This window comes from Petaurus breviceps, unplaced genomic scaffold, assembly GCF_028583685.1.
Source record: "Petaurus breviceps papuanus isolate PSGF00001 unplaced genomic scaffold, PetGlider_PUasm1.0 90845, whole genome shotgun sequence".
Lineage (NCBI taxonomy): Eukaryota > Metazoa > Chordata > Mammalia > Diprotodontia > Petauridae > Petaurus > Petaurus breviceps.
In genome coordinates this window covers 14,180,445-14,203,917 of record NW_027187359.1, presented here as the reverse complement: position 1 = coordinate 14,203,917, position 23,473 = coordinate 14,180,445, and the positions used below count along the sequence as shown (strand labels likewise).

The window sequence follows — 23,473 nt, the reverse complement described above, 5'->3', positions numbered from 1 at the left end:
CCATCTCTAGATAGATGATTTCATTGTTTGCCTTTGTACCCTCAGTGTCTAGCACAAACCAGATGCTTAGTAAATGCTTATTGATTAGCAATTGCTAATTGCATTTATTTGATTCTACCTTAAATGTTAATAAGAGGGGGGATGATAGATGGGAGGGCAGATTGGGGGAGAGGGTAGTTAGAAGCACACACTTTTGAAAAGGGACAGGGTCAAAGTAGAAAATAGGACAAATGCGGGGCAAGATAGGATGGAGGGAAATATAGTCAGTCTTTCACAGTATATCAACTATGGAAAGGTTTTGTGTAATTACACATGTACAACCTGTATTGAATTGCTTATCTTCCCAGTAAGGGTGGGTGATGAGGGAAGAAGAGAAAGAATATGGAATTCAAAAGTTTTAAAATCATGTTTTAAAAAAATTATCATTTTTTTTTCTTTTTACATATAGCTGGGAAATAAGATATACAGGCACTGGGGTATGGTGATCCATCTTGCTCTCCTGGAAAGTCAGAGGGGGAATGGGGGAGGATATAGTTGAGAGCAGATTGGAGAGGGGGTATTCAGTAGAATCGATATTTTGGGGTGGTGGGTAGGGGAAAGATGGGGAGAAAATTTGTAACTTAAAATCTTGTGGAAATGAATATTGTAAACTAAAAATAAAAAAAATACAATTTAAAAAAAGTTTAGGTAAGATTTTATTCCTTTTTTGAAATCTTGATTATTTTTATAAGTGGTTATATTACATTTATAATAAAAATTCCTTGTGGGAGGAAAAAAAAGAAAATTTCTTTTAGATGATGGCATTAGTACAAGAAAAACTTTTTTAAATTAGCTAATGAACAAAAGAATCTTTTAAGTTTTACAAAGAATGAGACATTGCTTGTAGTCTAGCTAGTAATCATTCCTACACCCTCTCCTTTCATGTTATTTCTATTTGCCATTAGTGTTTGAAGATACCACTGTAAACCCATTCATTAACTTATTTACATACATTCTTCTCCTTTTCCTTCTATTAAGGATCTAGTTAGTGAGTTCAGTTGTGCTTTCTTTAATGGGTTAGTGACTTCTTTCATCATCCAGTAAATTAAAAAAAGGAAAAAAAGTTTGTCAGATTAAGTGTTGACCATATATGTAGTAATTTTCTTCATGTTACAGAAAACTAATTTGCAGAACAAATATTGTAATTTCTGAAAGTTGAGAGGCACTTAAGAGTTAGTCTGAAAGTTAGTATTACTGTGGTACTACCATGTTTCCCCGATAATAAGCCCTCCCCTTACTGTGTAAGATTCCTCTAAAATAAGCCCTCCCCTGAAAATAAGCCCTATTGAGATTGCTACTATAGTGAAGGTGATCCCCTGCGCTACATGCTACATTACGGTACCCTCTGTATGCACACCCCCCCTCCATGAAACGCATGCCGCTCTCCGAGCTGCATCCAATCAGAGCTGCAGCAGTGAGCGCGTCATCCTGTTCTTTATTGAACTCATTATTGAATAAAGGTACATTTTTTTGTTCACATTTACCTGTTTATTAAAATTGCTGTCAATGTTCATTAAAATAAGCCCTCCCCTGAAAATAAGCCCTCTGGTGTTTTTCTGTCAAAAAAAAAATATAATAAGACAGTGTCTTATTATCGGGGAAACACGGGGTAAGACAGCACAGTATAAAGCTCCGGGCCTGAAATCAGCAAGACTCACCTTCCTTAGTTCAGATCTGGCCCCAGATTTGTTCTAGCTGTGTGACCTTGAGTAAGTCAGTTAACCCTGTTTCAGTTTGCTCATCTGCAAAATGAACTGGAGAAGGAAGTAGCCAACTACTCTTTGCCAAGAAAACGCCAAATGGGGTCATGAAGAGTGAGACACAATTGAAATCACTGAACAACAGTAATAAGTACTACTTATATATATATATATGCTTGGTTTTTTATGAATATCTTAATACTCCAGTGGTATTAGCTGAACAGATAGTGAAAATGAATTTAGGGTAAACAAAACTCTTGACCAACATTATATTTGGGGAAGTTTAAAAGTATGGATACTTAATATAGTTACAAATTTTGGTAAGTTTTAGGATCAAAGGTAGCCAAGTGCTATTGCTCTTTATTTCTTGACAGGAGCTACAATTATTCAGTATCATAATTTTCTTCTTCTCTGGTTCTTCCCATTTCCCATATAAGCACTTATGAATCCTTAGAATGTAGTAGTCACTTTTACTAGGAAGCAAAACATAAGAGAAGAAAATAGAAAAGTTATTAAAATCTCCTAGTGTATGACAGTCTTTATGTCTTAGATCTAATCTGACTCTTTGGTATGTCTGTTTAGCTCATTTGTTTAACCCCTTAGTTACCCTAATGAATGTGTATTCAGGCCGAAAATCAAGAGTTTGAACTAAACTGATTGGTTTAAGATTGGAAAAGGAGTGTGACAAGGCTGTATGTTGTCACCTTATTTATTTAACTTATATCTAGAGTACATCGTGAAATGCCAGGCTGGATGAATCAAAAGCTGGAATTAAGGATGCCAGGAGAATTATCAACAATGTTAGACATGTAAATGATGACACATACAGAAAGTGAAGAAGAATTAAGAACGATTTTTTTTTTTAAGCAATTGGGGTTAAGTAACTTGCTCAAGGTTACACGGCCAGGTGTTTCTGGGTGGGTGCTAAGTGTCCGAGCCCGGATTCGATCCCACGTCATTCCCATACTGGAGCCGGTGCTCTTACTCGCTGTGCTACCTGGCCGCCCCAAGAAATCTTTTAATGAAGGTGAAAGAGGAGAGTATAAAAGTTGGCTTGATGTTTAATATCAAAAAACCTTTGCAAATAATCCCATAACTTCCTGGCAAATAGAGGGAAAAGAAATGGAAGTGTCAGATTTTATATTCTTGGGCTCAAAGATCACTGCAGAAGGCAACTGTAAACCATGAAATTAGAAGACACTTCTTTCTTGGAATGAAAGCTTTGCCAAGTCTGGACAGCATACTAAAAAGCAGAGTATCACATTGCCGACAAAGGTCCACATAGTCAATGTTATGTTTTTTTCTAGCAGCAATGTATGATTGTAAGAGTTGGATCATAAGAAAAAACTGAGCACTACAGAATCAACATTTTTCAATTGTCGTAAAAACTGAGCACTACAGAATCAACATTTTTCAATTGTGCTGGAGGAGACTTTTGAGAGTCCTTTGGATAACATGTAGATCAAATCAGTCAATACTTAAAGAAATTAATTTAGGCTGTTCTCTGGAAGGTCAGATTTTGAAGCTAAAACTGAAATACTCTGTCCATATAAGAAGAAGATGGGACTCATTGGAAGACACCTTTATGTTGGGAAGGATTGAAGACAAAAGGAAAAGGGAATGGTAGAGGGATGAGATGAATAGTATCATGGAAACAATGAACATGATCTTGGACAGACTTCAAGAGATAGTAGAAGAGGGGCGGCCAGGTGGCTCAGCGAGTAAGAGCACAGGTTCCAGTGTCGGGATGACCTGGATCAAATCCAGGCTCAGATACTCAGCACCACACCCAGAAATAACTGGCCGTGTAACCTTAAGCAAGTTACTTAACCCCGATTGCTTTAAAAAAAAAAAGAGAGATAGTAGAAGATAGAAGAGCCTGTTGTGCTGTGGTCCATGAGGTCATAAAGAGTCAGACATGACTGAATGACTGAATAATAACAATAAAATCCCCTAACTTTATAGCAGTTATACTAGCCCACCAAATTGTTTAGTTGCAATGCAGTTTTTTGAAATGATTATGTTGCTGGAGAAGGGGGTGGGAGAATTCTTGGTCAACAAATCCTGATGAAATAAGACTAGTACAGTTTTCATCAGTTAAAAAAAAAAGTAGCAAATATATTTGAAGACAAGAGAAAGATCATATTTTTTGTCATTCCGTATTTTCTTCTTCATAGTCCTGGGTTTTGTGTTGTGTGGTGTTCTTGTGTCTGTGGTTGATTTTTGATATGTCATTTTCAAATCTAGTTGGTTTTTTTCCCCCCTGGTGAAGAATTATCATTCACTGAGAGGTAAAAGCAATTGTATCCCTTATACTGTATCAAAAAAAAGTGTAGTGAAGCTTTTTGTTTGTTTGTTTTCCATTTTTCAAATGCTTTGTTAACTTCTGATTTACATCATTCATTTCTGCCAGAGTTTGAGTTACAAATTTTCTCCCCATTTTTCCCCTACCCACCACCCCAAAATAGCAGTCCCACAGGTATATATATGTATGTATGTATGTATGTATACATATTTAAACATTTGATTTTAAAACTTTGAATTCCAGATTCATTCCCTTCCTCCCTTGTCACCCACCCTTACTGGGAAGATAAGCAGTTCAGTATAGGTTGTATACATGTATAGCCAATGCAAAACAATAACACAATAGATATATTGTAAAAGACTGACTATATTTCCCTCCCTCCTATCCCACCTCCTACTTGTTCTATTCTCTACTTTGATCCTGTCCCTTTTTAAAAGGGGTGCTTTCAACTTCCATCCCCCCCAGCTTGCCCTCCCTTCTGTTATTCCCCCTCTCATCCCCTTCCCCACTACTCTTCTGTCGGATGAGATACCCTATTTAGTGTGTATTTCATTCCCTCCCCAAGCCAAATTCAATGAGAATAAGGTTAACCCATTCCCTTTTGCCTTCCTATTCTTCCCCTCCATTGTAACCATTTTCCCTTGCCTCTTCTGTATGAGATAGTTTACCCCTTTCCGTCTCTCCCCATCTCCTCTCATTATATTCCTCTCTCAGCTCTTAATTTCATCTTTTAAGTATCATCCCTTCCTATTAAATTGGTCCTGTGCCCTCTATCTATGTATACCTGTAAACATATATACAAATATTCACATATGTATTCATATGCCCATATACCCTCATATATAGACATAATACATATATATATATTTCTATTCCCTTCAACTATTTTCATACTGAGAAAAGTTTCATTAGTTACAATTATTGTTTTTCCATGTAGGAATGTTAATAGTTCAACTTTGATAAGTTACTTATGATTTCTTTTCCCTGTTTACCTTCTTATGCTTCTTGTATCTGAATGTCAAATTTTCTATTCAACTCTGGTTTTTTCATTAAGAATGCTTGAAAGTCCTCTATTCCACTGAATGACCATATTTTCCCCTGAAATATGATACTCAGTTTTGTTGGGTAGGTGATTCTTGGTTTTAATCCCAGCTCCTTTGACCTCCGGAATATCATATTCCAAGCCCTTTGATCCCTCAGTGTAGAAGCTGCCAGATCCTAGGTTATCCTGATTGTATTTCCACAATATTCAAATTGTTTCTTCCTCGCTGCTTATAATATTCTCTCCTTAATCTGGGAATTCAGGAACCTGGCTATAATATTCCTAGGAGTTTTCTTTTTGGAATCTTTTTCAGGAGGTGATCGGTGGATTCTTTCAAGCTCAATTTTGCCCTCTGGTTCTGAAACATCAGGGCAGTTTTCTTTGAGAACTTCCTGGAGGATGATTTCTAGGTTCTTACTTTGATCATGGCTTTCAGGTAGTCCAGTAATTTTTATATGATCTTTCCTGGATCTATTTTCCAGGTCAGTATTTTTTCCCATGAGATATTTAATATTGCCTTCTATTCTTTCATTTGTTTGGATCTGTTTAACAGCATCTTGATTTCTCATAAAGTCATTAGCTTCCATTTGCTCCAATATAATTCTGAAGCAATGATTCTCTTCAGTGAGCTTTTGAGATTCTTTTTCCATCTGGCAAATTTGGCTTTTTAAGGCATTCTTCTCCTCATCGCCCTTTTGAGCCTCTTTTGCCAATTGAGTTAGTCTATTTTTTAAGGTGTTATTTTCCTCAGTCAGGCTGTTGACTCTCATTTCATAATTTTCTTGCATCATTCTCATTTCTCTTCCCAATTTTTCCTCCACTTCTCTTATCTTCTTCTTAAGGTCCTCTATGGCCTGTAACCAGCTTGTATTTTCCTTTGAAGTTTTTTGGTGCAGGAGTTCTGACTTCACTATCTTCTTCCTGTTCCATGCTTTGCTCCTTTTTGTCCCCAAAATAGGAGTGTAATGTTGGAATCTTCTGTCTGCTTTGTTTCCTTTGCTTGGTCATGTCGCCCCTTAGTCATTTGACCCCTGGGCTTTTTGCCACAGTAGGTCTCTGCCACCAGACAGGGGAGCTGAGGTATTAGATGGGTGCCCTCTCTGAGGCCTCCACCCAGCTCTGACAAGCTGGACACATACTCCAGGACCTCCACCCTAGACTGCAATCCACATCCAAGCAGGTTAAAGCAAGAGCGATTACCCCTCAGACTGGTGCTTGATCCCCCTACACTCTGCAGGCCAGGAGCTGAAGCTGCCACGTGGCACTGGCTGGCTGTGCTGTCTCAGTCTGGGGGCAAAGGCCATGCACTCCCACTTACTGGGTCCCAAAGTCCGGACTGCACTGAGCTCTCACTTTGTCCTTCACATCTATGTGTTGATAATTCTGGATCTCCACGGTTACTGCGGATCTGGAGTCCCTCTGGCCCGCTCTGGTCAGTCCCACCCTGGGGCTAAAACCTCTGGCTCACATGGTCCTGGGCTTGGCTCCCAGAGTGCTGCACTAGCTGATTCCTGGTGGGCTGTCCTCAGCAGGAGGTTAGCTTCTCTGTGTCATTTTTATGGGTTCTGCAGCTCCAAAGTTTGTTCAGAGTCCCCTTTTTACATTGATTGGGGAAGGTGGAAGCCAGAGCTGCTCGGAGGTCCTGCTTCTACTCAGCTATCTTGACCTTTTTTGTTTGTTTTTGAGAGTGCCTTTTTCTTGGGCTGGAAATTGAGAGGGTAGAGTTTAGCGTTGCTCTTACATAATTTTAACCAACAGCATGGGCTATGAAAAGACAATGAAGATAGTTTTGTCTTAGGAAATCTTTTGTGCCCTTATTTTGTGTAAAAGGGAAGATATTTATTACTTTAGTAGTACTATTTTCTTATAAAAGTTTAGCTACAGATGATTTATTTTATATAGACTTATATATGTCATCTTTACTATTAGAGTATAAGCTCTTGGGAATAGGGATTCTTTCATTTATTTGTATCCATAGTATTTTCTTATTGCTTATTGTGAACATTAGGTAGTAGGTTTAGATTTCCTTTATCAATATGTATTTGCTGTATATTTCCAAATGGCAGGTTCCTTTAAATTTTTTAAGAGAAATATAAGATAGTTTCCTCCTGTGTTGATTGTAGAGACTCTTTCACTTCTTTTATTGTATAGTGATTGCCTCTACTTTAGCCCAGAGATTTGAATAGAGCTTTAGTTATCTTTTTTCCATTTTGAGTAGCTTAGCTTGGTTGAGCACTTTAATCTTTTTTTCTGGGGACCAATGGTGATCTTTCTGAGTGTCCCATTCTAAATAATTGTACCTGTATGGCAGTAGATTTTCTTACTAGATAATGAAACCAAATCAGATTTCTTTTTTTATTGGAGCATGTTTTTGTAGAAGTTCAATTTTCTTGTGTTTGTTTTTTGTTTAAATTATCCTAGCCGGAGAATATTCATCCTTGGGCCTTCCCATCATGTGCCCCTATCTCGATGTGCACTTTCCAGTGTGGATATATATAGAACACCTCTGTATGACCTTCGTATTGATCAAAAGAGTAAGTATTTAGTAAGCTTGCAGATTGTTATGTAGCTTTTTTTAGTGGTAGGTATTTTATCATCTTAAATGAAAGGATCTGAATTTTTTTTTTAATTTGTTGATAATAGGAAAAGTTTTCTTTTAAAGAAACGTATGAGACAAACCCTGTCAGTTTTCTCCTAGAATTTTTTTTTTAAAGGAGATGATAAGCATGTTTTAGCAAAAAATAACATGGGGGTCAAGAGTTAGGATACTTGTATCACTGTGTATGATTCAGGGTACCATAATCAGTGTTTCTGATCCCCAATTTCTTAGTTACAAAACGACATCATAGTTGTAAAAAATAGTCCTCAGTACTCCTTAAAATAAAACTGTCATATAAATCTACCATGCATATTGTTTTCGTCTCTGCTTAAAGATTTTTAAAAATTAAACTAAGAATAAAATTAATTTCTATGTCGATCTACCTGACATTATATAATAGATACATTAAACATATTTTGGAAATACAATTATATTTCAAATGAAATCAGGAACCTTAGCATTTACTGATCTCTTGTGATGAATCATTTTATAAAGCAAAGAATCTCTTTAATCATTTCTTACTTTTTTTTTGGTCAGGGCAAGGGTTAATGGTTGATTTCTGTAGATTAGGTTTGCTTATAATGAAGATATATTTACATTTTTCAGTAGTGACATTTTGTTTTTATAATAGAGCTTTATTATTACCATGCCCTCTGTTTCGGTTATTTTCTAGAGAACACATTATTTTGAAAATATTTATAGCATTAAAATCGTCTTGGTTTTAGATAGTTTACCTGTAGGAAGATGTTTTTAGACTAGCAGTTTTGAGAGAAGTGGTCACCCTACTATTTGTCTTTTATAATATTTATAAATTTATTTTAGGAGAATATTTCTAATAATGGTGGGGTGTGTGTGTGTGTGTGTGTGTGTGTGTGTGTGTGTGTTTTATGGTAGAATAAAAACGTTAAACTCAAGGATTTTAAGAATTAAATACCATTTCTTCTTTTGGTTAAAAAAATCGAACAGACAAAACTCTGACACTTTTAACTCATTTACAAGTACAGCAATGTTACTTAATATTGTGTGACATGCCTTTGATTATGAGACCTTTTAAACTGGTGTGATGCCTCACTAAATTAATGTTCTGATCTTCCATGAACTTCATTTTGAAGTTCTGAGAGAATACTCTGCTTATATACTGGAGAGTTTCCATCTTTTGGTGTGTTGCCAACATGTCTGTTCCTAACTCGCTGGAGGGAGTGAGACTGAAAGTCCTGTAAATTCCTTGTCTGTCATTAACCTGGTGAGTAGGTAGACCAGTGTTTTTCCATGTTTCAACAGTAGCTCATTTTATCAGCTATGTTTTGCCAGGCCATGCTAACTAAACTTAAAAGCCCCAGACACAAAGGTGACTTTATATAATGTGAATGTTGCTGTTTTACAATTGAAGTTGTTTTTTTTAAATGCTTATCCAAGCCCTGTTTAAGGAGCATAAGCAACTACACCCTAGTCTATGTATAACATGAGTATATATTTTTGCCTTGTAAAATGTTGCCTACATTTACATAAGAAGATTAAAGAGAGTGCTGTGTGATCAAAGCCATTCCCCTACATTTACACCCATCCCATGCAAGTGGTTTTGTGTCTTGTTCCTTACTTCCAATGAGGGTACATGCTAATTTGTTTGCTTTTAATATATTTTGAAATTTTTTCAGTTTATGGAGAGCTATGGAAGACAGGAATGTTTGAGCGCATGTCTCTGCAGACAGATGAAGATGAACACAGTATTGAAATGCATTTGCCTTATACTGCTAAAGCCATGGAAAGGTATATTGTTTAAAATATGTCAGTCAAAAAGAAAATATATATTGTTACATATGGGTTGTTACAAGAAAGTATAATTTTTCTCTTAATTATTTGAAGTGAAATAAACATTTGAGGTTGGACTTTCTTGACAGTGATAGATCAGTTTATCTGTAAAATATGAATACTTTGGTTCAACTGATTATTTTGTTTGTATGCCAAAGTGGACTTAGCCAACCTTCTATCAAATGAGGATTTCTCTAAACTAGTATCTTCCTTGCATGCACTGGAAAAGAACTTAAAGCTAATCTGCGTAATATCAAAGAGATCTCACTCCCTCATAGGTTGTTCCATTGTTACACAAAATTGGTTGTTAGAAAATTTTCTTATATTGAACCTAAATATGCTTGTAACTCTGATTGTTTGGTTCTGTCCTCTGGAACTGCACAGAATAAATTGATTCTCAACTATACAACAGCCCTAAAAATATTTTTGAGGATAGATATTGTGTCTTTCCTTATTTTTTTCTTCCAGGTTAACATCTGAAGGTCCTTCACCCCTTCCTAATAACGTGGTTTCTAAATAGTCATCATCTGATAACAGCCCTTCTGGATATGCTTTAGTTTATAAATTTTCCTGTTAAAATGGGGTACCTTGAATAGAACACAGTATTCCACATGTCCACTGACTGAATACTGTGAAACTATTTTCTCCCTTGATCAGTACACTATTCATACAGGCATACAGTCTTGACAGGAGAAAGAAGTTTATTTCAATTTATTAATACAGCACAAGTTTGCATTAATTGCTTGGATTATATTAGATTTGTGGTCAACTGAAATCAAGTCTATTTCTCATTAAGTATTTTCAAATCAGGTAGCCCTCCTAGCCATTGATATAAATGTAAGTCTTTACATTTATTTTTATAACATTTCATATAGTTGGTTTTGGTCCATTGTTATACTTTTTGAGAGCATGTTGACTCTTGATTCTGTTACTGAGTGTATTAGGAAATGTTTCCACAAATTTGATAGTTTCCTCCCTCCTTCCCTCCTCCCTCCCATGTCTCTTGATAAGATCTTGCCATTTTCCTGATGACTAAAATACAATTTTAGTGTGAAATATATTTTATTCCAATTATTTGGAAATTGATCTTTCATATTAGTTACCTATTAAGCATTTGGAGCAGTTATTCCATTCCTTACACTTGCCAGATAATATAAAGTTCTTAACTGCTTTTTAAGATATAATAAATTCCATGTTAGATTCCAGAAGCTTCAGTAATACTGAAAAATAAGATGGCAACCATACCTTGAAATTCTTGTTTTTTTTAAATAAAAGGTTTTCATACATATAATATTTTAGATTCCAGAAGCTTCAGTAATACTGAAAAATAAGATGGCAACCATATCTTGAAATTCTTGTTTTTTTTAAATAAAAGGTTTTAATACATATAATATTTTGCTTTCAGAAGAATAATTACATTTCAGAAGATTACTCCACCCCCCCCCCCCCATGCCTACTCCCTGCATCTCTTAAGGTTATATTAGGACATATAGAAGTCATCGAAGCTTACTAGAAAAAAGTAATCAACTGTAAAAAGTTTGTAATATCAAGTCATAGCTTTTCCTTTGCATTTTGCTCTGTTAAATGATTTTTTTATTGCTACTTTTTCCCCAGACTTTTGGAACTATTGGAATGTTTTTTTAAATAACTTTGAAAGTGTAAGAGTGAGAAATATAGTACTTTAAAACTGTTTATGTTCGCTGCAAAAATATCATTATTACTGTAGCCATAAAGCACATTTTGGTACTGCCAACATTTGGCATACAGACATTTTGAAAACACATTGCAGTGTATTTACATCTGTTTTATTTTATGCCTTAGATTGTCTTATAAATTCACCAGGACTAGAAGGTGATAATTCTTTTGGAGGTATCTGAAGAATATCTCTCAGAAGTGTACTCTGTATTCTTGTCAGAGTTGCCTAGAAAATCTTGGTTTCATTTGAATTATTTAAGTATCCCAGTAAGATATTAAAGCACATTATACTTACTTCATACCTGGGGGCTGGTGGGTCCATGGAAGAACCTTCAGAGGAGTGGGAAGGAATGAATATGACAATAAATCTGCATAGAGGGTGCCCTTACAGGTTTGGGGTGGTTGCAGGGATCAGAAAGGCAGATGGCGAGATGTCCCAAGGTATTTGGGGTGGATAGATGTGACCACTACAGCCAGTCAGTAAAGAGTTATAACCTATTCCTATACACACAAAAAAACTGTAGAGGCAAAAATAATAGTCATTATTAAGATTATTTTTTAAAAATTACTAAAAATGTTTAAAATCCTATTCTCAAATATATGTTGGTTTTTACATAAGACATGAATTTGAAAGTGGTTGAGAAAGAATATGACAGACACATTAGAGGCAGCACCAGAGCTTCACCACTAATTATATTATAATTATAGTAATTTTAAATAAGCAATTTTTCCTTTCTTGAGTTTAGTATTCATAGTGCTTTCTCTAGCTAGTTCCTTGAGAGAAGAGGTGGTTTCGTTTGTTTTTTTTTTTATCCCCATGGTGGCATAATAACTGGTAGCTAATAAATGATAAATTGAATAATAGCTTAGATTTGCTCTAGATTCTAATATTAATGTAAAAATTTTCTGATAATAGTGTAATGATATTCACAACTGTGAACGCTAGAAGAAATAGTGTCTGGAAATAATGTCTGGTTGCTCTTTTAAAGTGTAATGCTGCTTTTGACAGGGAGTAGAAGTGGAGTGGGGTTTCCAGAACAGTAAAGGGAATAAACCAGAAGTTTTAAACTTTTTTCCAGTGGTTAACTGATTGGTTTAAATTCTAGATCTAGAACTGTTGCCATTATATGACTGTGTCCTTTTTTGTTTATAATTGTTTGAATAGATCTGAATAAATTATATATCAATCTTAGCACCTATTTTAGGTGTTTAGGGCAAGTAATTTTTTTGTTCTCTAAAGTTATTTCTAATTTTTTCTCATCTGTTTGCTTTTATTTCTAGTTTTTGCCTATTCCACACTTGATTCCTTTTAAATATTCTCCAGTCCTCAGTGGGGAAACCATTTTTCAAATATTGCAGAAAATGGTATTGCTCAAGGTGGAATTCTCTTTAGTTGGTGGAGCTAGAATCCATTCAATTTAATACTCGTGCTGAAAAACAAGAACAATAGATGAGCAATGCAAGTGATTGAAAGTATATTTGACTTGTATTAAAATCTAGATTTACCAGACTTACATGAATTCACTAGTTTTTCACAGCTATTTTCTAGCTAAAAAGGGGATGAAAAATTTTACATAGTTTATATTACAACTACTTATTGTGAATAAATAGTTGTAAAATAGGCAACCATAGGTAATTTCCTTTCTAATATGCCCATGGTATTTTACTGATAAATTCTTTCTAAATCTCCATGATTTTAGGATGCCTAATTTTAATACATAATATTCTAAGGACTTTTGGCAGGGGTTGTTGGGTTGGTGGTTATTTATTTGAATGCTTCAGGTATCTATGATTGGCCAGTATGCTGATTTAGATAGGTGATTATGTGGAGGGAAAAATTCTTTCATTTCGTCAGAGAGAAAAAAATGGTCTTGAAAGAGAACATGCAAATAAATTTACTATACATTTGAATATTAATCAACATTTAAACAGAATAGCCCAGACTTCATCCCTCTTAGTTATTTTTGAATCTTAGATACTTTTCCTTCAGATATGAAGAAGTTATATTACAGTAGTATTTCCTAATACTTTTCTTTCTTTGATATACCTAGAAAGAGTTAGGTAACAAGGGACTAAAGAATGAAATAAAGAAAAAGTGGTAGGAAATTGTGGGAAAACAAGAGAAAGACAAAAGGAGAAAAGGGTAAACCTTTTATACATAGTGTGTGAGTTTTTTTCTGTATAAGTGAATTTGATGGCTCCAAGCTGGAGCTGATTGACAAGTGTGGCTGGGTCTCATGGAGACTAGTCTCACTGTTGACAAAGAACTATTTCTTTAGAGTAGTTCAGAAGGGTTGTTCTAGTGAGGAAATAACTTCACACTATTAACCTTTCAACTACCTCACTGGAGGAAAGAGAGATAGGGTATTACTAATTGTACTAATTCTAGGTCCCCTACTCCAGGTGCCCCACCTTGCAAAAAAAAACCAAAACCCAACAACCAACAATAACAAAAAAAGGCACTTGCTCAATTATATTCTGTATCTTCATACCATAATTTTATTAAGGACCTCCTTAACTGATGCTAGTGAGGAAACAGTATCTCAATTACTGCATATACTTTGTATAATGTGACTAAAGTGGGAGTAGGTATTGTTCTTGATAAGAAATCTCTGGTAACTATGAGGTTAAAGCACTTAAATCAGGAGTATGTCAGGTGATAATGGAATAAGATAATCTTCCCTCTGCCTTTTTTTTTTCTTATGAGCTCAGAACTCTTTTGACTATTCTTTATGTAAGCAAGGTATAAAGGGTTAAGAAAGCACCCCAGACAGACTCCTTTTTCAATTTCTTCCCTCTTTTTTTATGCTCCGTAGATAGAGGTGTTGTTGAAAGAGCATTGCAAGTGAGGCTGCTTACCTGTTTATTTTGTAATTAACAGTCATAGAATTTGGATCTTGTAAGGACCATAAAAATCCATTCTACTTCAGCTCCCTTGTTTTACATAGGAAGAAACTAAGATCCAGAGAGGTTAAGTGACTTTCCCATGGTTATATAGATAGTAGCAAAGTTCACATTTAAACCCTTATTTTCTGACTCTAAATCCAGTTGCTTTCCAACTGCATTCATTATAGGGGGCTTTTTTAGAGTGGTAGTGATATTCTGTTACAGAATGCAACCTGATCCTGTGGAATTAACAGTTGTTTAGGGCCATGTATCTCAAACTAGTCTGGCCAGTGGAACAGTCTTAGGCTTGAACTATATAGCTGGAACACACAAATGCTCATTTTAGGGGGTGGGAAAGTAGTTAACAACATTTTGGAGGAAAATTTACCATACATAAGTACTCTAAATTCATACGTATTTTGTATTGACGATTTTCTCACATATTCTCACTGAGTCCTTATTTTATATCATAAAACACTGTGAATGCTGATTTAAGGAATATTTAATATTAGGTATTTTAAAATACTCTTTAATTGCTTCTCTGCTGCACATCAATTAAATGTCCTAACTCCTTGGGAAAATTTTACCCTTAAAGACATCAGTCCTAACATCAAAAAACATTTATTAAGGGTTTTGTCTGTTCATGGTATCATGTTAGGTCTTGTACAGAGCAAATTGGACAGGCATTTCTGGTGTCAAATGTTTTGTAACCTAAGGCAGACAATATTTTTCTGTCTTCCTAAGTATAAAATGCTATTAAAAAAATAAACATTGGACAGCTAACATGTAAACAAATTCATACAATGAAAAGTTTTGGTTAGCTAATGTATTTTGGTCCATTTTAGTGATTCTTTATCTGGTCACACCAACTTCTTTACAAACAAAGTGCTTTTTCTCTTCCCTAACAATTTAACATTCATGCTCTATGTTGAAAGGCCAAAGTAGAGGAATCAGTGAAGGGTAGTATTATGTTGGTCTTAATTCTAACTCCTGTCAGGAGTTGGTGAAGTGGAAGTGATAGGAAATTTGGAATCAAGTGACTCAACCCAGTCAAGAAATGCCCAAATATGTTCAGACGTGTGCTAAACTTGAGAAAAGTAACATTCAGAAAGTGTAGAGGTATAAACAGCATGTTACTGTAGCTTCAGATTATAAAAGAAATGTTGGCACACAAGTAAAAAGAAGCTGTTAAAGGCATTCTGGTTATATAACTAGTGAAGACTTTGAAGATAAAGAAAAGGGAAAATACTGAACAAGGTTGATATGCCTGCAAAGAGAGCCTCTCTGACATTGTTTTAAAAGACCTTATGTAAAAGATGGGATGAGGGTTGCTTAACTAAGAACAAATATAGAAGGGTATTAGAAAGTAAAGTACTAAATAAGCAGAAGTTTCACAGATTTTAAGGGCTTATTTGTGTTTTAGCAAGAAGAGGAATGAAGGGATAGGCCCCTTACTTGGGGTAGGTTACATAAAGTTAAGTGATGATCTTTGGGTGTTTACTTACGATAGAGGAACTGCAAGTATTTTTTTTCCTGCCCATTTTACAGATGAGGCAGTCGAGGCTTTAGAGTAAGTTACATAGGTAGGTGGTGGTAGAGTCAAGTTTTGAACCCAGGTCTTCTGACTCCCAAGTCCTGTTCTCCTTCTGTTATATTAAGTTGCCTTTCTCTAAGCATAATACTGTATGGAGTTCTGTTGATTACAGTGTGCTTTCCCATACGTCATCTCACTTGGTTTTCATAACTGTGTGATAGTTAAATTAGGTATTGATCTCCATTTTTACAGATGAAGCAGCCAGGGCTTCTAGAAGTTGAGTAGCTCTTAAGATTACTTGAAATCAGTTTTTCTGATGCCAGGCCTTTTTTTTCTTTCCATCTGTGCCATATCTCCTCTTGCATGACGGAAAGTAGAATTGGTCAACTCTTATGTTAGTTCTATTTTCATTCTCAAGAATGATCATCGTTCACATGGCTCAGATGTAATTAAGGCCCAAAATAGATGAACTTACCTGCTTTAAATGGGTTGAAGTTGGGCCAAACTGTTGTGTTCCACAGAGAAATGCTAAGACTTAAGAAAATGAGGACTTTGGAACTGTTTGGGTATTCAGGATTTTCAGGGGCCAGTATATTCTGGACAAGCCTTGGCAACATTTGGGCCCAATGAAGGGATTGCCTACAGTTGAGTCATACTGGTTATGATGAACAAATGGGTGTCCACATGTACTGTGGCAGGGGAGTAGTGTAAACAATGTCTTGACTTCCAGAGGGGACAAGAAAGAATTATTGTTTCAGTATTGTGGAAGTTGACTGATAACTGAGACAAATTAGAATGACAAGCATAGGAAAGGTCTGAGTGAGAAGCTAATGTGAACCTTGAAGGTAGGTGAGGCTAAGATGACATTCATGGTGGATAGAATTTGTTCCTCATAGGGCTTCTACATGTATTAAGCCATTTTGAGCAACCATAATGATGTGGTTGGTATCCTCCTCTCTGTGACTTTAGAGGTGGTGCCCTAGGAATCCTTGGCATCAGACTGATAAATTTATATAGTAATGTACTGGAAGAACTTGCAAATATGATTACTGAAGCTTTTAAAAAAAAAATAAACTCAGCATGTCCTAGGAGACTAGAGAAGGTCATACCCTGTTTTAGTTTTCAAAATAATTGCCTGAAACTATGGGAGTCTAATGGTGATTCTTGACAAAATTCTGGACCAGAATATGAAAACTTTATGGTTTATGTACATTTAGAAAGAGAAATTGTGATTACTAACAGACAGTATAGGTTTAAGGTTAAGTAATGCCAAATTAACCTCGTTAAGTACATATTATGGGCAAGACATATGGTTTAGGTGCTGTGAAATCATATTTATGAAATTTTTTTTTAAAAGAATTTGGCAAGCTCTCATGATACCTTTGTGATCAAGATGTTACATAGGCTGATATAGTTAGCTATATTCAAAGCTGATTGTACGAATATACCCAGATTTTGTCCAGTGAACTGATGTCATCTTAGAAGAATGGTTTCTAGGGGTTTGCTACAAGACTCTGTTCTCAGCTGTCTCTATTTTTTATTGGTATTTTTATCAGTGTCTTTTAAGATCTTGACAACATTATCAGATTTATGAATTTCACAACTTGCTAGATAATAGAGTTAAGATTCAAAATGATCTTGTCAGATTACAGTTACATTATATTTAGCATATGGAACTATATATAAGGATAGATAGAAAGACCTGTAATTAGGCTCACCAAATCAATTGAACAAAAATATAGGATGGGGGTGGTGGTGGGTATGGGGAAATTTGACTTGACAACAATTCATATAAGAAAGATTTGGGGATTTTTGTTTAAGTATGAGTCAGGAGTTTGGATTGCTTGGCAAAATAACTAATGCAGTTTTAGATTCCATTAATAGGAATTAAGTGTCTGGAAAATATAAATAGTTCCACTATGCTGTGCCTTGGCCAGACCAAGTTTAGAGTTCTTGTTCATTTCTTGTTACCATTTTTTATTAGAGATATGGAAAAACTGAAGTGTTTCTAGGAGGAGAGAAATCTGAATGTTAAGGAGGCCTCAAACCTTGTCATATTTAAAGGAACTGGGGTTGTTTACCTTGGGGCCTATAACACGTAGATGAGATATGATGGCTATCTTTACATATTTGATAAAATTTTGTGGAAGATAAGATTAGATTTATTCTGTGTAGCTTCAGAGGACATGACATGGATCAATAGTTAGAAGGTTCAGGGATGCAGATTTTGTTCATAGTAAGAAAGAGTATTCTCTTATTTATTACTCTCCAGAAATAGAATGGATTGTCTTGTAAGTACACTTGTCACTGGAAAGGTTGAAGCTATTTAGGGATATTGTAAAGGTGATTTCTCCATGGGGTGGGAGGTAGGATGAGTTAGATAAACCCTGAAGTCCCTTCTAGATATAAGATTCTATGATTCCATGATACGTGATTATGGATTTTGCTTCCATTTTAGATAGGGCAGGTAAAATATAGTTGAGTTTTTTGCATTTCCTTTGTCCTATCACTACAAATTAGCATTCACCTCCTTAAACTCTACATTTGCCTAAGACTGTGAATAGAACTCATATAACCTGTTCATACTCCTCCACATTTATTCACTGGTGCAAGTGCAGAAGTGCAGATGGTGAATTTTATGGATGATCTCTTTTTTTTTTTTTAAAACTGGTTTCACTCTTTGGTTTCAGAGGATTGAGTGAGATCATATGTTCATGGGTGATATTCTCAGTAGAGTCTAGTGAGTAGATGAAATGGAGAGGGAACCTAAAGATCCAATAAGGCAGATAAGATCCTCGAAGTTTTTGTTGGGAGATTGCAGTTTAGGTGGATGATGAGAAAGGACTCGAGTCCCTGAAGGTCCAATCAAATGTGCACTGTATATTTTTGCCTTTGAGACTATTCATCTGTACTTTAGAATTTCTAAAGACATAATATTAAATATATGTAGATTTATATGCATCAGTATATATGTACACATTTACATACACATATTTTATAAGTTGTGTTCAGTGATTACGTAATATTCTGTCCATGATTTCACTCTTTTTTTTTATTGCTTTTTAAAATACTCAGTTTATAGCTTTTATAAATTCAGGGTACTAATATTATATTAACTGTTATTAGCAATTCAGTACTTTGAATAAATGGTCTCTTTATTTAATATGAACATATTTGAAAAGTTATTATTGTTGAATACATTAAATGTGACCATCTACCTCCCCTGTTTCCTTTAAGCCATAAGGATGAGTTTACCATTATTCCTGTATTGGTTGGAGCTCTGAGTGAGTCAAAAGAACAGGAATTCGGAAAACTCTTCAGTAAATATCTAGCGGATCCTAGTAATCTCTTTGTGGTTTCTTCTGATTTCTGCCACTGGGGTAAGTTGTAGACTTTATATTATCATATCATGTTAGATAGTATGCATTTATAATGAAAGGTATCCTGTCATGTTAAGCTTCTATTTTCAATTCCTTATAATTTTCTCTTGCAAGTCTTAGCATTACCTAATGGTGATAATTTTAAAAGTTACTTGATTATCTTTGAATGATTAGTAGTAGTGGGTTGATGAGCACATTTCCAAAGGCGACTGGTATAAATGGATTCACACTGTGAGGGTCTCTGCCAATATGGATATATCAGCAAGACTTCTCAGGCAGAACGTCCTTTGTACTCTGAAGGATGAATTTTCTAGGTGATAGTGCCACCAAGAACCATAGAAGATCTTTTTATGCTTCACTAGTGCTTTTCTTCCCTCCTTCCCCTTTTGTCTTTTTCTAATGCTTGATTTTTGTCTAGCATTACCTTTACTGTAGAGATCCACATCACAGATTGGAATTTTGTGGATATTGACATTGTCTTCTATTCAGACTTTCTTCTAATCTATTAATGTGACCTGAAAGGTGAAGAGTCTTGAAGGAGGTGGATCACAGAGAAAAAAGGAAGCATCTCTCAGAACTTTCCATTTGAATATACCTCTTTAAGAGCAGTTTTTACTGTGTTGGGTCCACTGATATTATCACCTGTCTTATAGTTTCTTAGCACATTTTTGGGTACCTTTTAGAACATCTCTTTAAGACACAGCAAGTCATTGTTTCCTGAATGCTGAGCTCTTCTATTTATTGCCCATTTTTCTTATTTGTTAGAAAAAAGAAGTCGCCTACTATTTTCAAGATGTGTTGCTATTGTTAGTCAACATGCATTGTCATTCAAAATCAAATTGTATTTTCTTCTTGGTCTAATAGTAGAAGGAATTTTTCTTTATGTATTTGAAGATGTTATTCGGAATTTATATCTTAGGTTGAAACTTCAAGGAACAGCTTTTGCTTTTGATGAGATCCAAGATTCTCTCATAGTTCATCCTCAAATATATAGAGTATCATTGCTGGAGAAAAAAATGCTATATTGTGAAATTTCATTGGTACTGAGGCTTATCCTTTTACTTTAACAACGTTTAAATGCTTATCTTTGCCTTTTTGCTTTTGTTTTCTGAGTTCCTTTGTTCTTTAGAGATTAGAAATCCTTGGATTTTCAATTCCACATAATGAAGAGTTACCGTTCTTAAATTTGCAGGAATCCAAACCGTATCCATAAACTACTTTACTTTTTCTCATGATCCTCCTGATGGCTACCTTTTTATTTCCCACTTCTGTAGAATCTTGTTTTCCTCAGTAGAGAAAAAATTCTAGTACTTCCAGAGTTTTAAAAGATTCTAAAGCATTTTGCCATTTATATTGATTTTAATGGGAAAAAATAGTAGATCTTTAATCTTATGTCATTTGTGTTATATCAGGAGCAAGGATTTCTTTTATTAAGGTTGTCACTAAGGGTTTTGCTTTGAGAAAGGCCTTCAGGTTGCCTTCTTCAAAATTTTGGGGTGGAAAGGGGTTTAGCTAGCAGAAAACAAGCTGTTGGAAATTCACATATTCTAGCAAAAAATCCTATTCGATATTTTTCATAAAGAAAAAATGAATTTTGTTGTGGTTCTGAATTCTCTGTCCTTATTTATTAGAAACTTTTAATATTTTCACAATAAAACAAAATTTTCACATAAAATTTATTGGGATTCATTCATTTATTCAGCAAATAACTATTGAATGCTTGTCAGGAGAAAAGCATTCAGAAGTCCCTTTAACTCATGCTCTCAACTGACTGTCTAATAGAGGAGATATGATTTATAAATGATTAACTTTAATAAGAGACTGTTAATAAGAGTTGTAAAAGAAATCTAAGCTAAGTGTTATGGGACATCAGAGGATTTCTTGACATCAACATTTCTTGTTGAGATAGTGGGGCAATTATTTTCTAGAGAGAGCCAGAGTTAGATGTTTAAAATGTCTAATGGCCGAAAGAAAACTCAAGTTCTCTTTACCCATCTTTGGTATCATCATCATCATCATCATCAGTAAACATTTATTAAATATATATTATGTGCAGTATATTCAGGTATGTTAGTCTTGCCAGCAGGATGTTACATCAGATTTCTTCTTGGATTCTTAAGTAATTAAACCTTATTTATGCCACAATCATACTCTTATATAAGAGCAAGATTATTAGGTGAATTTTAATGTCTAATTTTTAAGTCATAGTCACTAGCCATGGGATCCTCATCATAATCTTTATTTGTGCCTGAGTAGTTGAGTTCTTCAAATTCATTATTCATAATAAGAAGGGTGACTATGCCATTGTCTAGATCCTAGAAATTTAGCTTTCCTGAATATGCTCAATGTTATATACCTTTGAAAATTTTGTCTCTTTTTCAGGTGTGATCCTATTTAGTAGGCTGATCAGATCACTGAATTCTCCCAGTTAGCAAAGTCTGCATTAAAAAGATTATTTTATATCATCTTGAAGTACTTGAAATAAGTCTTCTTATTCTGCTAAAATTAGTTGAACATGGAATCATAAACTTTAGATCTATTGCAGAAGTTCAAGAACATTTTATCTGTTTCTCTCATTTTATAAATGAGGATACTGAGGCCCAGTGAGTCTAAATTACTTTACCAAAGATACACCACTTTTAAGTAGTGGAGCTAGGATTTGAACCTGAATCCTTTGACTTTAATTTCAGAGTTCTTGTGACTGTGCCACAGCTACCTGTTTATATTTGATAACTTCATAGTGAATTGATGATAGATTAATCAGAAGATATATTGCAAACAAAGCACTTTGCAGGAGTTTAAAATGTTGTATAGATGTCAGCCGTAATAATTCTCATCTATATTTTTGTTCAGAGTAGCCATAGCTTCTGAATGAATCAAGGTAAAAATGCTTGTTAGGATGAGGCTCTTGCACTTTAACTAGAAGAATTTTGTCCTGTAGATTCATGATTTAATATGAATGAAATTGCTGTTTTAATCTGAATAGCATAAGGATGACATTTATTTGTATGTTTCACTTTGAAAAATTGTAGACTTCTCCCTCTATATTAAATTATCTGCTTTTTAAGCCTTTGCATTAATAGAAAAAATAGATTTTAAAAAAATTGGCATCCTACTTTTTTTCTGGGATGATGATACAGTGGAGACAGGAATATAAACCTAAATATTCTTATCATACATTCTGCTTCCTGTTCTCTAATCTGTGTTCTCCACATAATGACTTCTTTATCTCTTCCTTTATTGGTCTCATAGATCACTGAAATAGACAGAATGATGGAATACTTGTTTAGGTAGGAATAAGGACACTATCTTATGCCTCTTGCTTGCCTCTTTACTAGTGGCAGGAAATGGACCAAAGGCTAAGGCAAGAGAATTGCTAGTACTTGACTTTTGCTGTGGGAAGGGCTCTAGTTTTTAAGCATTTATCAAATGTATTCTCTATGATTATTCCCCAGGATTCAATAATTCAATAAAGGATATAATTTTATTTGGTTAGCTTTTAATGGTGATACATAATTTTCCTTTTGTTCCATGGCATCCTGTTGACATCCTCATTTTTCATGAAATATATGATTGGAACCAACTTTTCCTAAAAAAAATTATTCCCGTGTTCTTTTCCATTCAGTTATTTGCTATTTGCATTTCTTTGCCTTTCTTAGAATTAGCTTTTTTACTTTCCCTGAGAACAATTAAAATGAGAAAAATAGTCACTTTGATATATTTGTTTCAATTTACATCATTCAGTTGGGAAAAAAAGATTACCACTTGTGTAAGCATATTTGTCTGATTTATCATTGCCCACAAATCTCTCTTTTTCCCTACTCAAGCATCTGGATAAATGATGCTGCTATTTGCCTAGTCATTCATACTTAGAGCCTTAAAGTTTTCTTTGATATCCCCCTTGTTCTATACCTCAAATCTTCTATCTGTTCTTTCTTAGAGGTATCTCATTATTATTCGCATTGCTACCATCTTAGTTCAGGCCATTATTGCCTCCCTCAGACTATTATAATAACTTCCTAACTGTTCTTCCCACTTCCCTTTTCCCCTGTCTCCAGTCTAGTGTGAAATAGTTGAAGGATCCCAGGTTTTGGAGTCAGAGAACCTGGGTTCTTATTCTGACCCTACCACTTACTGGCTGTGTGAATTTGAGCAGTCATTTCCCTTTTACTGTGCTTCAGTTTCTTTATCTGTAAAATGAAGGGGTTGGATTTAATGATCTTTTAGGGAGAGCATTTGGTAGCTCTAAACCCGGTTATTTTACAGATTTCCCAATTTGGACTCATTGACAACTTATTTGTAGTTCTTTGAAAACTTTATTAAATAAAACTGGTTTTCCTGAGTCCTGTCATATGATAGAAATTTCCTTTTTGAGTGAATATTTTCCACTTGTTATCACTATTTACTGCCTTAATGATAATTTAAAATTTAGATCATTGGTGATAATTTTCTTAGGTAAAAGCTCAATGCATCTTATCATGTTT

The 23,473-nt window shown here is 34.8% G+C and overlaps 2 protein-coding genes across 2 annotated transcripts in view; one reads left to right on the top strand and one right to left on the bottom strand.

The window, feature by feature from the left end:
- Positions 1 to 23,473, top strand: part of MEMO1 (mediator of cell motility 1) — a 157,974-nt gene that overhangs the window by 92,249 nt on the left and 42,252 nt on the right. Inside the window, exons 4-6 of the mRNA XM_069072158.1 lie at positions 7,508 to 7,620; positions 9,341 to 9,452; positions 18,847 to 18,989. Coding sequence (XP_068928259.1) covers positions 7,508 to 7,620; positions 9,341 to 9,452; positions 18,847 to 18,989 — 368 coding nt within the window. The remainder of the gene's footprint in view (positions 1 to 7,507; positions 7,621 to 9,340; positions 9,453 to 18,846; positions 18,990 to 23,473) is intronic.
- The window catches only part of SLC30A6 (solute carrier family 30 member 6), a 388,867-nt gene that overhangs the window by 347,592 nt on the left and 17,802 nt on the right, over positions 1 to 23,473 (bottom strand). The gene's annotated exons all lie outside the window — the stretch shown is intronic.